General features: G+C 41.2%; 1 protein-coding gene across 13 annotated transcripts in view; it reads left to right on the top strand.

Moving 5' to 3' along the window:
- ANKHD1 (ankyrin repeat and KH domain containing 1) overlaps positions 1–17137 on the top strand; it is a 120426-nt gene that overhangs the window by 93091 nt on the left and 10198 nt on the right. For all 13 annotated transcript variants that reach the window (XM_075442254.1, XM_075442241.1, XM_075442253.1 and 10 more), the window contains 11 exons: positions 1053–1228; positions 1889–2051; positions 3200–3295; positions 3583–3699; positions 4752–4926; positions 5270–5723; positions 6157–6234; positions 8412–8558; positions 10029–10139; positions 11670–11819; positions 12127–13742. In XM_075442254.1, the coding sequence (XP_075298369.1) occupies positions 1053–1228; positions 1889–2051; positions 3200–3295; positions 3583–3699; positions 4752–4926; positions 5270–5723; positions 6157–6234; positions 8412–8558; positions 10029–10139; positions 11670–11819; positions 12127–13742 (3283 nt within the window). The remainder of the gene's footprint in view (positions 1–1052; positions 1229–1888; positions 2052–3199; positions 3296–3582; positions 3700–4751; positions 4927–5269; positions 5724–6156; positions 6235–8411; positions 8559–10028; positions 10140–11669; positions 11820–12126; positions 13743–17137) is intronic.

The raw sequence follows: 17137 nt of genomic DNA, 5'->3' as shown, positions 1-17137 counted from the left end.
ATAAAGGAAGCATCAATGATGATGAACTTTTTTCAGTAGGGAAAAGCTGACTGGTCCTTCTGAGTTCATAATGAAACTTAGATTGGCGCCTGTTCTGTAGTACTGAGAAACTTTTCAGGTTTAAGCTTGACATGATACCCGTTAACAGAACAGATAGATACATGTATTTTTACATATGAGTAAAGTCTAGGCAGGAAAAGAATCGTGTTGCTTATGGCGATTCTCCTATAGAACAGATTTCTAGTCTACAGCAGAAGGTAGTGCAGTCAAACTTTGTAAAGCTTTTACGTTGCTGTAGAACCCGTGGCTTCAGTACTGTGACTTTCTGTGCCTCTGAAATGCTCCACAGGTCCCATCCTTTGGTACTCTGGGACAGCTTTGTGTCTCCTGCCATAAGGCAAGCTTAAAGCTTGTGTAGACAGCCAGACTGATTTCCCCAGCACAAAGGAATTTTTGGTAACTCCTAAGGCTGCTGAAATAATTGCTGTGTCTGTCTACCCCGCCTGCTTCTGGAGTGACTGTGGCTGGAGAAAAGGGGATATGGATAAAAGCCAGCTCTCAAATGGTCAGTTGGGCATGTTAGCAGCTGGTATAAGTTTGTTTAACGGTCTAGCCTGGCAATTAAGTTGGGCCCAGATCAGTCTCAGCACTTAAGGGAGACTAGTGAAAAGCTATAAAGCCAGCATTTTTGTAGAAACACTATTGTCTTTATTTGGATCTGCTCTAACCTCAGTTTTAGAGATCCAGCACAACTTTCTTTGTGCTGTTGAAACAGGTATCTGGTGGTACTTAGTCAACAGCTTGCCCAAATTTGTGTAAATCAAAGCCCAAAAGTATTTGTTTTTTGGGGTTTTTTGTTTGTTTCGTTTGGGTTTTGGTTTGTTTGGGTTTTTTTTTTGAGAAAGAGACTGTTTGAAGTTAGGCTCCTTAACTAAATATAAGCAGCTAAATAAAAAAAAAAAAATCTGATTTCCCTGTGTAGAAATCCTTTATGTCTTATCCAAAGTAAGTTGTACAAATTTCACACTGTGTAACTCATTCTCTTTGCGCAGACTGGTCTCACACCTCTGATGGAAGCGGCTTCAGGAGGATATGCAGAGGTTGGAAGGGTTCTGCTTGATAAAGGAGCGGATGTTAATGCTCCACCTGTGCCTTCCTCAAGAGATACAGCTTTAACAATTGCAGCAGATAAGGGTCACTACAAGTTCTGTGAGCTCCTGATTAATCGGTAAATTATTTCTTCTCCTTAGCAACATGTTTGTTCTGTAGCTGTAGTAGTCTGTGGCAAGGGTGCCCTTGTTTACATGGTCTCTTGCATCTGAGAGCAAAGTGGATGGGAAGCTTTGGAAGTAGGATGTTTCATCTGTTCCCTACTCTCCGGTGTTATCCTAGAGTATCCTGCTACTCTGATGTTAATTAAGCTAAGCAGGCAGCTGGGACCGGAGGTAAGCAAACAGTGTCTGGATTGGCAGCGATGTTGGCTGTGTGTTAATCCAGCAATTCCCATGTGAGCATTTCCCTGCTGTCACTTGGGGGGCAGTGACTGAACTGTTCAAACATAACCCATATGCGCTGCTAAAATCTCAAGAGACTGCTTTGTCCTGTGGGTAGTTACCACATTAATGATAATTTAAAGGACCCATGGTTGCTAGTTGCATAGCTGTGGTGCAGTTGGCTACATTAGATGGGTGTTCATTTCTGTAAGGGAGGTTTAAATAATCCCTGTGTCACTGTGTTGCAACTTGGACAGAATTTCTCTACCTAGCTACTAGATTTCAGTAATTAAATCTATATATCCAATTGTACTCTGATTTTTTTGTGATCTTACTTCCTGATTTCCACCTTTACTCATACCTTATTTCACTCAATTACACTTGTACTTTTTTAGAGGAGCGCATATTGATGTTCGTAACAAGAAAGGAAACACACCTCTATGGTTAGCAGCTAATGGTGGTCACTATGATGTGGTTCAGTTGCTTGTGCAAGCAGGTGCAGATGTAGATGCTGCAGATAATCGGAAAATTACACCTCTTATGTCAGCGTTTCGCAAGGTAGGAGACCAACTTAATTTTATGTTTCAATGGTAAATGTTTTCAAAACACAGTTTCTCATTTGGTCTTAAATTTGAATGCTTGGTTTTAGAAGAAACAAATACAACACATCAAAATTATGATTTTGATAATGCCTGCTTTAAAGTAATCATAATCTGTGTACTTCACTCAGAACTAATTTTTGAGAGGTGAAAAAATCTGTTCCGTAAACCATGTTAAGTTTATTATTTCCAGTTGTATACTGTTCAAAAACATTCACTGTTTGAGATTTCAGTGTTTTGAGATTACCATAGTCTCTTCTAAATTTCTGTAGATTACAATGCTTGTTTCAATCCTGCTTTTGAGACTAACAAAATACCAGTGTGTATTATACCATTGTCCTGCTTCCTTTGTGCTGCTTCTGTTATGTTCCTAATTTGTTGTTGAGTGGGACGCTTTGTGTAGTTGGCTATTTTGTCATCTTGGCAGGAAGAACGTTGCTTTGTGATGGTTTCATCAGTATTGTTGGATGGAAGGGGCAGCATATGGCAGAGGAGTTTATTATCTATAGCTGCTTTGCCTTTAACAAAGTATCAAATAAATGTACAGCTTATTTTGACAAACAGCAATACTGACCGTGATCCCTCTGTTGCTTTCAAATAACTTCAGAGGCAACAGTTGGATTCTTTCTCTGTGGTTGCACAGTGTACCCCATCAATGAGTGGATCCAGCAGCAGAGGAATGTGTTTACCAGGATAATATTCAGGTGGCTTAGTTCCCTGACCAGATTTGCCTTGCAATTGAATAATCTGTTAGCTCTGTGGCATGAGTGGCAAGAGCATGGGTTGGGGTGACAGGTGGGGTCTAAAGAGGGTCATCTTGGCTGTTACTGAAACATGAACAGCTGTCTCTGTGCTTGGGTTTGGTTTGGTTCTTGTGTTTTAAAAAAAAAAAATTACTTGTGGGAGAGCTTGTTTTTGCCACCATGATGTAGAACAGCAGAGATGCTGTCAGCACCAGACAAACACCTTTCTTCTCAAACAGCAGCTTACCAGAAATGTGCTTGCTTATTTTTAATCTTGTGTCGGAATAAGAGATACCAAACTTGTAGTTTATGATGAATGTTGACAGTTGTATATATGGGATTAGAATTTTCTTTGCTATTTTAGGGGCATGTGAAAGTAGTTCAGTTCCTGGTGAAAGAAGTTAACCAGTTTCCTTCGGACATTGAATGCATGCGATACATAGCAACAATAACTGACAAGGTGAGTTTAACTTAAGAAAAAGATCTTATCCCTTATTTTCAGCAAAAATATATGTGAGATTCTTGAGTATTTGAAAACTGAATGTATGTTTGTTCGTGTACATTTGATTTGAGGGTTAGTGCATGTTTCCTTTTTAATACAGAACTTAATAAAATCAGTGTTTAGAGTCCTGTTGAAATAGTTTGTATGTTTATGAATACGGGGAAGCTAATCTCATGTTTGTAGAGCAAGCCTCATTTCTCAGTTTTAGTTTATTATGGAGGTAGTAAGACAAGTTTGCATTTCAGGACCTGTTGAAGAAGTGTCACCAGTGTGTGGAGACAATTGTGAAAGCTAAAGACCAGCAGGCTGCAGAAGCAAATAAGAATGCAACTATATTGCTGAAGGAGCTAGACTTGGAAAAAGTGAGTAGGGAATTGCTGTCATGTACCATAACGGTTTGAACTATGTATGGTGCTTCTTTGGGCAGTAGTTCTTTGTGCTGTGACTGTGCCTTCCTTCCTCTAATATACAAAAAGTGAAATGTACACTGAGGGTGGCAAATTAGAACTGACTTCTGCCTCAGCCACTCCATTGTCCTTTTTAGGAAAGCTTAGAATTCACAGTATTTACCTTTGGTAGAAGCTCTCTTGCATTACTTCAGTGCAGATGATGTGTGAATAAGGGAGGGCTTCAGTCTTGGTGGTGTGATAAATGATATGTTATATATTGTGTAAGACATGTCTGTAAGCATTTTATGGGCATCTATGCAGTGTTACAAAGGAGAGCTTACAAGCTGCCCGATCAGCTATATGGAGTTGAGCAGGAAGTGGGGAAAATCAGCTTCTCCCTCACTGAGAATACTGTGAAGTGTCTCAGAGTAATGCAGGTGCTTCGTAAGCACTCATTAGTAGGCTCTCTTAATGGAGGCTCTTACAATTTTTGACTAACAAATTCCATATTAGTTTATTAATTTTTCTAGGTTGTTGACTTGAGAAACACCTATCAATTGCTGTGCAAAGCTGCAGTATAGTATAGTTGACTTGACTGTTTCCGTATATTAAAAAAAAGTGTGTAAAAGGATAGCAGTTTTTTCTGTAAAATACTCTGGGAGATCTTTTTGAGTCAAAGATATGAACATTGCTGCAAAAAATACTAATGAGGTTATTAAATGTTTTTTGAGAAAGGACTGAGATGATGACAGATTTTGCTGGTTTTCCAGTGAAATTATATTTTCATAATACCTCTGTTTTACTTGTTATTTTGTTGTCGTTCTTTAGAAGTTTTGGGACCAGCTAGTCCTGTCGTTCCATAAGGGTCTGCCCAGTTTCTGCATAATATGTGATAGTCATTCTAGTCCATCATCCTCTCTTCCCCCCCCCCCCCCCCCCCCCCGATTTCTAGGGAAGATCTGAATTATAAGTGTAATTTATTCTATGTGAAAATATTTAAATATGGATCCTTTTCTCCTACATAGTCAAGAGAGGAGAGCAGAAAATTAGCTCTTGCAGCTAAAAGGGAGAAAAGAAAGGAAAAGAGGAAGAAGAAGAAAGAGGAACAAAAAAGAAAACAAGAAGAAGATGAAGAAAACAAGCCTAAAGAAACTCTGGAACTACAAGAAGATGATGATGAAGAAGAAAATGATGATGAAGGTAAAGAAACAGGTGTTTCCATGTGGGTGTGCCTTTTTTAACCTTCTAAATAAGGGAATTTGTTTGAAAGCTGGCTTCTCTGGTACTGTGACATTGTTACAAAGCTTCTGCCCTGGTTCTTCCCTCTGCAGTCAGAGTTCCTGGCAGAACTCCTTTGTTCACTTCGCCCCCTCCCGTTTGTTGTCAGAAGTCTTTCACTCTTCGAGGATTTACAGCTGAATGCTGCACAAAACGGTTCGACAGCTTAGCAAGGACCATAACTTCAGCTGTAGTGTCTTCAGTCAGGACACTGATTTCTGTATTTTGTGGATTTTGATTATATATCAACTGTTTTTTCTTGCAGTGGAGCAAGAAGTTCCTATAGAGCCTCCTAGTGCAACTACTACAACAACAATTGGAATTTCTGCAACGTCAACTACTTTCACAAATGCCTTTGGGAAGAAGAGAGCTAATGTGGTGACTACCCCCAGCACAAATAGAAAAAATAAGAAAAATAAAACAAAAGAGACTCCTCAGAATATGCAGATAATTTTGCCAGATCAGCATATATCTCTAGCACAGCAAAAAGCAGATAAAAATAAAATAAATGGAGAGCCAAGAGGTGGTGGTGCAAGTGGGAATAGTGATTCAGATAACTTGGATAGCACAGATTGCAATAGTGAAAGTAGCAGTGGAGGTAAAAGCCAAGAGCTGAACTTCACAATGGATACAAATTCCTCTGAGCGGCGCTATGCCTCATTGCTTATTCCCTCTCAGGAAGAAAAACCAAGCACCTCGGCTTCAAAAACACCAACGAGGTGAGACTGCCGTATTGCTTCCCTGTTGTTTCACAGGGTTTTACCTATGCCAATGTAAATTTTCTGTAGCTCAAGCTTTACACCAGCTGGTACATTCACAAAGTCTTGAGAGACTAAGTTTGTTTTATTTGCATAGCTATTAAATAAGACTGTCAAAGTCGTTGAACATAACATCTTTAAAATGGTAAAGGTAAGTTTTTGTTTTGGGGTGGTTTTTTTTGTTTTGTTTTTGTTTTTTAGCATTGCTGGTAAAAGCAATCCAGGTTGCATTGTCAGCTTTACTAGAATAGATTTTAAAGTGAATATGTTGGGAATTTAAGAAAGAAGGGACAGCTTTGCTCATAATCTATTTACAAAAGTGTTTTCATTTACCTTTTGATTGTTTTATGGTTTCATCATTAACTCATTTGAATTGCAATCTCTTTGTTTTAAGGAGGGAAGAAGTTGATGACTCTGAGCATTTCACCTGCCAGGTTGATGGCCAGTTTGATTTAACCACGTCAAGCCAGAGGTGAGAGTCAGAAGAACTTGGTGAATGTACAGGGGCCATATGAACGGTTTGGAAGATCATTCAGTTGCCAGGGAATGAGCTAATAACTTTTATAACAACAGTTTCTGAATAGGTCATAGGTCTGAATCAAAAAGTTTAGATACCCTTTGAATCTGTAGTCTTTGCTTATTTTTACATATAAGTAGTATGAGTCTGATCCTCCACAGTTTTCTTCTTTCTTTTCTTTTCCTGCATTAAGGGCAGGGAGAGGGTATAGGCATTGATCTACAGGATACCTGGCTGACTGAGAACCCAGCTTCAATAAGAACATGAGCGTTATGGGATCAAAAAGGGCAGCGAGAGGGCTGTTGCCAGACTGAGACACTTGTCTGGGAGTGGGAAGAGAGTTGGGATTTTCTTTTTTCTTTTCTTTTTTTTTCTGTAGATTAAAGTTAAGTGCAGAATGAGTGGATTTGTCAGCCCTTGTGGCTGGGAGTCTGTGTCTTTAGAATGACCCTTAGGAATGTTAGAAATTAGGCTTTGTCATTGTTTGTTTTCTGGACATGAAGTATTTCTGCCTTGGACCATTAGTCCAAGGTTTCCTACAAAAGCCTTGGAATCCTGTGCCGGATCACTACAGCAGGACTAATTAAATGCATGCTTCTAACTCCTTGTAAGAAGCAGTGCTTCTGTGAAATAAAGTACACCTGAAAAACAAGACAGTATATAAATATATCAAAACGGGGCAACTATATTTTATTTACTTCTGCAGGTGCTCTTTGGCTCTTGCACTAGGCAGACTTTGTCTGAAAATTATTTCTATGTTTACTCTTCCTGAATTCCTCTTCTCTTTAGTCATAGACATGCCAATGACAAGGCTACTGTAATTGAAACTTAAACTCAGACTTCATAGTAATGCTTTTCTGAAAATGTAGCTAGACATTTTCAGACAAAGCAGAAAAAAACTTTTGAAATCTGCTCTGCCATGGAATTAATATTCCACAATGAAATTCATTCTTTTCCTTCCATACACATTTTCTTCTTCTCTTTTGCCTCAGTCTTACAGGACAAGTAAAGTTCTCCATAGACCTTTTAAATGCCTTGGGCAGGTGTATTATCAGAGAGCTAGAACTTAATAAAGTGAAGAGAGAAAATGCTGCCATTTTAAAAGGCATATTGTCTAAATGTTGCTTTTCTTATAATCTGTATGCTTTGGTTACTTAAATGTGGATAGGTGTCTGAAGTTTGCATAAAGTGGAGTATAAACAAACAGTTTGCCTGCAAGAAGGCACAATGAATATAAAATGCTGTAAAGAATGGGGAATAAAATGGATAAATAAAAACTTGCTTATAGTAAAGACGAGGAGTGATGCTTAGCAGGATAGCTGAAACATGACATCCTCTGTAAACATTCCAGCTGTGCCATGGATTTGCTGGGTCAAATTACATAAGGCTAGTTTTTCAATGACTTGTGAAGACTGCTGCCTGTGTTTCAGTGCTGCAGATGAACTTGTGAGCTTGTAGTACTGCTTTTTTTCACCTCCACATAGATCAGTTAGCCTTACAAGGGATTGCCTGTTCTCTCTTTCTCTTTTTCACTAACCCAAACTTTGTGTTGTTTGTATCACTAGACTATTGGTATGGCTGTATTAGTACAGGTAGTGATATTTGGGCACCTGCTTCCAATTTGATGTCACTGGTACTTAAATACATAAATGTGCTCAAGTATCTGTGCCTCAGTTACCCGTTGATAAAATTGGGGATGAGGAGTAGAAACACTTTCCAGGGAATCTGTAACAAGAAGAGCTGAAAAGCAGAGATTTTCCAGTACTTAGTAAGAAAGAGACATTATTTTCAGAGTACCTTTTCTTACAAAGCTATTCAAATGAGAACACAGTCTAGACACATAATCAGAATATGCCGAAGTGGCTGTGTACCGGCTGTTATAAACTATTTTAATCTGATGTCCATAGTGCTTCTGGTATTACTTCATTCAGTTTAGCATTCCACTTCTTGGAGGAAGGGTATAGGCTGTGGACTAAAAAGTATAAAACTACTTATGAAGTCACTCAATAGTTGTTCCAGATAGAAAATATGAATGAAAACAGTTCATGCTAGTAGTTTTAAGCTGCCAGAATGTGTACTGTAATGCTGTCATTTTATTCTGTGATTTGTAATCAGCACATTTCTATTCCCAGACTTGACAGTGAAGGACATTCAAATTCTTTGTCGACTACTTACAAGCCTGTTTCCCTGCCTCTCGCCTCTCCAAATGTAAAGCTGAATTTGACTAGTCCTAAAAGAGGCCAGAAAAGAGAAGAAGGCTGGAAAGAAGTGGTTCGAAGGTAGAGACTTTAATTCTATGTTTTTAAACTGTCTGTGAGCTTTTTAGCTTGTAAATTATTATCAAATATAGAATGTGCAGAAAGTTTTAATTATTTAATTGTATAATTAATTTATAAAAAAATCTACCCCTCCTTACTGTTGCAGTGCTGTGAAAACAAATTGGAGTCTTAATTTGTAGTAACTCCTCACTTAAAGTCAGTATGACATGAACTTTCTATTTGGCACAAGGGTTTTCTTTACCTGTGACTTCAATGGAGTAAGGGATGTGGGGATAATATAAAAAGGGGAGGGAGCATATGGCAGTGAAAAGCCCCTACAGCAGATGACTGCTTGCACATGAACTAAAGGCAGGATGGATGTTAGTAGAGGAGAGGTGGATGATCTCGTCAAATTAGTGTACTTTGGATAATGACCTTGATTGCTAATTCCAGGGAAATGTTGTCACCTTAGAGTGAGAGCTAGAGTTGCAACTAGATTTAAAGATTTTCTGTAGAGCAAACATCACCTCTGAAGATGTACTGATTTTTATTATATGACCATTAACACCCCAGTATCTTTTCTGTAACCTTTATGATGTCGTCTGCTTGTAACTAGAAATGATCATCTGGCTTTCCTTTTTTTGTTCACTTTATCGAAAAGGAATACAGCATGAACACACAAGTGTCAGATGCTTAAGGTGCACTTACAGTGCCCTCCTGCTTTTGCGTTCTGCAATAATAGTGATCAGATATGCTCATTTTAGGGAATTTTAGTCTCAGTGCAAAGTATGTAATTGTGTGGAGGACTGAATGCATTCAGATTAGTGGAAGCCACAGATTGTTCTTAATAAAGGTTAAAAAGGCAGTTTAATCTGAAAATGTAAGCATTTGAACCCTTGGAGAGTTGGTTCAGTCTCTGTCTTTTGTTCGCAAATGGGGTTCTCCACTGTGACATGGGCTTGCTAAATCTATGGTTGCAGACTGTCCACCACTTGGTGAGTTGTGCAGGCATGAAACCATTAAACAGGCAGCTCACTTTTCCAGGGCTGTGCACAGACCCCACCATTGACCTTGGAGCTGCTCCATCTCTCCCTCCAGATCTCTTGAGTTTCATAGGCTCAACTCAACTGCTTGGTTGGGTATTGTTTGCTATTCTGCTGGAGAAGGGTTCTAGAGATGGCATCCAAAACCCGGCCTTTCCTCATCCCAGAGGAATCAGGCCTTGTGTCATAAAGAACATGTCCATAAAGTGTCCTGCCCTGGTGTTTGCTGTGCCCTGACTGACTGAAGCATGCATCCTGCCAAAGAGCTATTTGGTGCCTTTAGATGTGTGTGTGAAGTGCCCGGGAGCTGCATGGTTTCCTCTCCTCAAGTCTATCCTGGTCTCAACAAGGATTCTTCTCCTCCCCTCTCCCCATGAGTAACCCCCTGGCTAGAAGGGATGTCTGTCAAAGAAGTAACCAATGAAAACATCTGTTCTGCCCTTGACAGGCAAGTAGGCAGAGTTTTGAAAGATCCTCCCCCCAGCAATACTCTGCAGCCAACACCAATTGAGCAATTTCAGCTGCAGAGAGGAGGGCGCTGCTGTTCGGGAGCAAAAAGGTACTGTTTTGGGCACTTCTCAAGGTAAAAATCGTCAAGCTTGGCGGGTAGGGAGGGAAATGGCAGTGGGTGATAGGTGAGTTCTTCTGGAGGAGGAATGTCTTCATGGGTGGTGGCGCAGGGTTCCTAGTGGGCTGAGGTGGAGCAGAACAAGGTACAGTTAGGAGCCCTGTGAGTAATGTTGGGCATATCTTGAAAGTTGGGTGATGATGGGAGCTCTAGTTTGAGGAGGGAGTGACTGGGGTGTCTAGATTAAGAAAGGAGTCTTGGGGGTGGAGGGGCGAAGAAAGCCCAAAGCATGAAACAGCCTTGGGAGGTGAGCTGGGTGCATGCTCTGAGGACCTGTTTTCTGGGAATGGAGTGGCTTGTAGTGTGCTGTCCTGGCAGGAGAGGAGGAAAGAAAAAACACCCTGGCAAGATGAGGTGATGCTCTAGAACATTTCCATATATTTAGATGTGTTTAAAATAAAATGGCTTTCCTTTAAATCCTATGAAGTGAGAAATAATTTCCTGAGGATGAAGTTACTTAGAAGTTTCCAAGACTAGAATTGCTAGTTGAAGCTGGCAGCCTTTTCAGGGGGTGGAACTGATATGTACAGTGTTCAAAAGCATCTGCACTGTGATCACAGTGGTTTCTGAAACCCCTTTGAATCCCCTCAGATTGCCTTTGAATCTACATCACTGGCAAGCTTGAGAGATCTAGCTTTTAACGTCTGGGGACAGTGGTGACCCAGAGAGACCTTGACTGGCATCTGGGTGCAAGCATAGCTCGTGTTCAAAGAATTCCTAGTACTGTATTCCTGCACTGACCCACCAATACCATATGAATTAGATAAATCCTAAATGGACTTATTTTGCCGAACACACGGGTTGTAGTGTTGTGGCCTGACTTGAGCCTGCTTCTGAAAATCTGTGCTGCCTTCACAGTGGCTTCCAGCAGTTCCTTAAATCACAGATCTGCACAATTTAGCTGTCTGCCATCCACCATTGTGTGGTGTCACCAATAAACTTTCAGATCTCGAGGTCTGACAGGTGGATACGAGAAGGTTTGTGAATGCAAGTGGTATTACAGAGCTGATCACTGGGAGAACATTGGAAACCCACCTTCTTGATATAAATAAACCCTTGCTATAAACAATCAAAGTAGCTAAGCCATGGGCTTTTATATAGGAAGCATCGTTATTTATGTAAATTTAGGTTGATAAGCTAAGAATTTGTCTCACTGTGAAAGTACACAAGGTAAGATAAAATCCAAAAGTGCTTCCGAAGGAGCATGAGGTACATACCTCTGTGTTGCAAGAGTGGTGGAATAAAAGCTTCTGGAGAATCCTCATGTGGTACTGAGGATGATGAATATTTTGAGTTGGGGAGTTTGAGGGGCTCCAAAGGGTGAAGAAAATACCAGCAGAAAAACGCTTGCTGCCCTGAAACTTAAGAGTATTGCTTCAACCACCTGTCAGACAGCAAGGGATTTTTGTATGCCTTTATGTTTTGAAAACACTTCACAGATTTGTGATCTTTGTCATATAGGTCGAAGAAATTATCTGTCCCAGCTTCTGTCGTATCTAGAATAATGGGAAGAGGCGGGTGCAACATCACAGCAATTCAAGATGTCACTGGTGCCCATATTGACGTTGATAAGCAAAAAGATAAGAACGGAGAGAGAATGATCACTATAAGGTATGGTATCTAGAAATTAAAATCTTGAGTTGGTCTACAATGTCATTTATTAGGATGTTTGATTGCTTTTTAAGATGGGAGATACTTGGCTTCTTGTTACTAGAATAGAACATATATTAGTGCTCCCAAGATGAGCTGAACATCTGCTTCTTCCAAGATAATCAGTAAGATATGCAGAAGTCAAGAAATAACTTATTGGAGTAAACATGCAATAGACTTGCAGATCAGTATAAAATTGAGGCTACAGAATGTTGCACAAAGTGGGGCTTCCTTTTGCAAGTAATAAATATGTTTGTATTTAATGTAGGGGTGGTACAGAGTCAACGCGATACGCAGTGCAACTCATCAATGCCCTTATTCAAGATCCTGCCAAGGAACTGGAAGACTTGATTCCTAAAACTCATATAAGAACACCTGCTTCGAGTACCAAATCAATCCATGCTAACTTTTCATCTGGAGTCAGCACTGCGACCGCTTCCAACAAGAACTCCTTTCCTCTTGGAGCACCGCCCCTCGTTACATCACAGTCATCAACACTATCTACTTTCCAGCCTACTAACAAGTTAAACAAGAATGTCCCAGCTAATGTGCGCTCATCTTTTCCGGTGTCTCTTCCTCTAGCTTATTCTCACCCTCATTTTGCCTTGCTGGCTGCCCAAACTATGCAACAGATCCGGCATCCTCGCTTACCTATGGCCCAGTTTGGAGGAACTTTTTCAGCGTCACCGAATACTTGGGGACCATTCCCAGTGAGACCAGTTAACCCTGGCAGCACAAACAGCTCTCCAAAGCATAATAATTCGAGTCGTGTAGGTAGTCAGAATGGAAATATTTTGCAGACTGAGTCTCCTGGATTAGCTACTTCTAGTTGTCCCATTACTGTCTCTTCTGTAGCCGCTTCCACCCAACCGCTGTGTGTAACCAGTAATCGGACTCCCTCTTCGGTCAGAAAGCAGTTGTTTGCCTGCGTTCCCAAGACGAGTACTGCAGCAACAGCAATCTCAACTGTGACAAGCACCTGTAGCACTCTGCCTTCAGCTTCCTCTGCCCCCTCAAACAATGGGCAAGTGCCCACAGCATTTCTGCCATCTAATGCTCCACAAACGCAGCATTCTGCATTTAAAGCGGACTCTTTCTCAGCTGTCTCAGCACCCAAAGAGAAGGTGTCAACACCAGACCAGCCCGCTGCAAATGCGTGCGCACCATCTTCGGTTGCAAGTAGTTGCAGTGTGTCAGCTAGCAGCAACTCAGGAGTTGCTGAAACTCGCCCATCAAGCAGCCCTGCACCGCTGAATAATGTCCAAGATGAAATACTGCCAACCAGCATATCGGAGATCAGTCCTTCCATGTCGATGCCTTTTTCATCCAGCTCAGAAACTGCTCCTTTAAGCTTAGCATCACCCAGGTCAGTTGTTGCAGATAATCAGGACAACAGTAACTTACCTCAAGTAGCTGTACCAGCACCTCGAGTTACTCACAGGATGCAATCCAGAGGTTCTTTCTATTCAGTGGTACCAAATGCAAACCTCCATCAAGATCCTCAGTCTATTTTTGTTACGAACCAAGTTCCTTTAACACCTTCTCAAGGTCCACCTGCTGCAGTGCAGCTTTCATCAGCCATGAACGTTATGAACGGTTCTCAGATGCACATTAACCCAGCGAACAAATCATTGCCTCCTACCTTTGGGCCAGCAACACTCTTCAATCACTTTAGTAGTCTTTTTGATAGCAACCAGGTGCCAGCTAACCAAGGATGGGGAGACTGTCCACTCTCTACCCGAGCAGCAGCTGACCCATCTTTCACTGTTCAGTCTACCTTTCTGAATAACTCTGTGCTAGGACATGTGGAAAACGTGCATCCTGACAACTCCAAGGCTCCTGGTTTCAGGCCACCTTCCCAACGGGTTTCGACTAGTCCTGTAGGTAAGTCATTAAGATCATGCACTGGACAGAATTCTTTCTCCAACCGTTACGCTTTGATCATCTCAAACTGACTGAGAAGTAGTTTACAAATGACAGTTAGAGAATACTAATGTAATGAGGATGGCCTGTTTTTTTCCAAGTGTTCTTTAAAATGGTGATAATGATTTCCTTCCACCCCCTCCCCCCTTCTTCAGCTTTGTACAATGTTAGGTGTTGGGAGCATTGCAGACATTGCATTGCTTATCCTCTGTAAGACACAGGAATGCTTCCACCTGTTTCTGGAGTTCAGAGTAGCACTGATTTTAGCTTTTGGGTTGGAGTGGAAAATAGGTTCAGGTGATACCAAACCTGAAACAGCGGAGCAGGACTCCTGACAGGTTCCAGCTGAAGGAGTGACTGCATGTAGTTATTCAGTATTTTATCTGAGACTCCAGCTTGACTCACTGAGGGTAAATTGTCTGTACTCTTTGGCTCTGGATGTAGCTCTGGGATTTTAATAAGCTTATGTTGTGCTTTGGGAAATTGGTGTCCTACTGCATGGTGTGTTTTATTAAGAAGTTACTGTTTTTCTGCTGTTAAGTATAGCAGTTCAAACTTATCTGCATTTATTTGAAATGAGTTAGGAATACTCAGTGAGCTCCCTGACCTTGGTGGGCTCTGCCTAAAGGATTAGTATCATCTTAGTGCTCAAACTATGTTACAGGCAACTGGCTGCACCCATTTGGCTAGAAGGGACCCTCAGGAGATCTAGTCTGTTGCCACCCTGTTCTCCCATTCATTCTTGCCACAATGGCTCTATGGTGCCTTGAAGCTGGGTAGCTAGAGAGCCTTGCTTTGAAGTTGTCTTTACCCCCACAGTGTGTGTTAGATATTTGTACTAACACTTCAGAATTTGAATGCTCGACTGGGACAAGTCAAGTAGGTTGACTTTCAGACTAAAGGAGAAGGGGGCATTCGGAAGACGTGATGGTGAGGAAAGATGATTTTCAGCATTCCCATTCCTCTCCGTTGATTTACAAACGTGCAGGACTTCTGAAAACCAAAACACTTCTCTCTGATTACCTTTAACCACAAAAATGGGATGTTTGCTATGACTGTAGTTTTCTGAATAGTTTAATTTGAGCTGTATAGCTCAGCAAAGTAAGTAAGTACTTAGAGCTCTTGTGCCACGCCCAGTCGCAGTGCAGTAAGCAAAACCAGATGTAACTAAAGCTGTGGAAGGTAAAGTAACTGGACCTTGCTGGTCACATAGGCTGCTAATAAAAGAATTGTCAGACCCTCGTCAGCAGACTCCAGAAACACTTCGTGTTGGCTTAGCTTTTTCTCTCTAGTGCTCTAAACTAGTAGTTGGCTGTTGCTGGAATAACCCCTGGGGAAGGAGGCTTATGGCAAGTGGGATCTGCTGATTTTTCTGATGATTGCATCCTGTGTATACAAAGACAGCTGACAGGAACTTCACATAGCAGCAAAAAATTTTGCTGTTCCCTCCTGCTAGGGTCATCTGTTTGCCTTTGGGAAAAAATTCTTAGTCCTTTATATATCCTTCGATGACTGTATGTATTTAAAAGGTAGTCTAAATCTGTTTCTTCGCTGAGTTAGGAAAATTAGGTAGATTCCTAAGGAGACCTCACACAGCTGACTTTCAGGAGATAAGTGTGAACTGAACACACTTCTGAGCTGGAATTTGATTAGGACATTGCAAAGTGAAAAAAAACTGCAAATAGGTAGATGTGCTGCTGAAATTCTGCTTGGCAGGAGGTAACTGGTTAGTCAGGTCCTTAGCTGATTCATTTAATGTCTTCTACTTAATACTGCTTTTGATCACCTTTGTTTTGGAATCTAACTTGTCTGTCACACAGGAGGGGGTGGGGGTTAGGGGAGCTTGGGGAGAAGGGGGTTTTTTGAAGATGGGGTAGTGAGGAAAGGAGTGGGGATGGTAGGCTGAGGACCTGTCTGCCTTCCCTTGGAATGTAAGCGTTCTCCTGTGGTCTGTCCACCCATCTCATTCACTGGCTTTTTCCCAAGAGAACAGACCTTTTTGCTCAGCCTCTGACGTGGATTGAACTGGGGACTACCTTGCCTGTTTCCTCAAGCTTCAGTGGCAGGTTTCATGAGATTTTGAGAAGGGGGGGAAAGGGCCAGTCACTGCTGGCTTACCCTTTGGCCAACAGCAGTGCGATGAACAAGGAGCAGTCTGGGCCTTGCCTGGCAATTCAGTACGCTTTTCTGTGATGAGATGGCCATAGTAATGGCCATCAAAGCAGGTGGACACCAATCCTTGAATCTTGACTATGACTCTACACCTCACAGAGAAGAGGTTGGTCTTTTGTGCCTGTTTTGCACAATTGGGCTGTGGCAATTTTTTCACAAATCAACATCTGTTGGTGATCAACTCTAAACTGATTTGGTGGAGATTTAATGTAACTTGTTTGTGCACTAAACCAGCTTTTTCTCAACAAGTTGTCACCTCAGGGTGGTGTTTGGGTACTCTGCTTTTCCTATGTATGGGTAAGCTGAGTTGCAGCTTGTGTTTTCTCTGACTCACCAGTTCATTTGAGGCACAGATACATGTGCAGATCTCCTCACTGACTGTGGATCTGTTCTGGAAATGGCCTTTTGTCTCACATCTTTAGATCTTTTGTCCTAGCAGCTTGCAGATTGAGGGCAGACTTAGCCCAGCCATTTGGGAAAGCTGTGGAGAAGACCAGAAGTCGTCTATTTGTTACTTCTTTCCTCTGAATTTTAAGAAGGGGTTTGAGACCTTGCTCACGTGGCATTAAAAGGTACCACAAACTTGAAATATGCCAGCTTAGGAAGAAGCACATGACTGAATCTACATGAAATGTAGATTTGGGCTACCTGTTTTACGTGGAGTGACCAAGCATTGTTGCTGTTTCTCTAAAGGTGGAGGTAGCCCTTGCAATAACCAGTTTCTGCAGAAGTGCTTGGGGGCTTTGATAAACTGGATTTTGAGCAGAGTTTGTGTGAGATTGATACACCAGTCTCGAAAGCTCAATTACACTTTCAGAACATGACGAAGAGTTTGAATTTATGGCCCAAGTAACTGCAGAGTATGGTATTGCAAAAGGTTTTAGTATTACAAAACCTAATTTTGTTGGTAAGTACATAAACTAGGAAGCTCATTACTGAAATCAGGGTTCTCTAAGTCCTTGTTCATAGAAGCCATTTTTAATATTGATCAAAGTTGGGGTTTTTTTAATCCACTTCTATAAAAGGCAAGATGACAAAAAGTGTTCTTTAGGACCTGAAAACTGACTACTCTGAATTTGTGCATCTCTGGCTGTCACACTTCAACCTATAGAAAATACACAGCAGTGTTAAAATGGTCTTGGCTGTACAGTCATTGCACTTTGAAAGCTGTGTACCCATCCTAC

The sequence above is a fragment of the Opisthocomus hoazin genome, chromosome 23, assembly GCF_030867145.1.
Source record: "Opisthocomus hoazin isolate bOpiHoa1 chromosome 23, bOpiHoa1.hap1, whole genome shotgun sequence".
In the NCBI taxonomy this organism is placed as follows: domain Eukaryota; kingdom Metazoa; phylum Chordata; class Aves; order Opisthocomiformes; family Opisthocomidae; genus Opisthocomus; species Opisthocomus hoazin.
The sequence above is the reverse complement of the archived record's forward strand: the minus strand, read 5'-3'. Positions and strand labels throughout refer to the sequence as shown.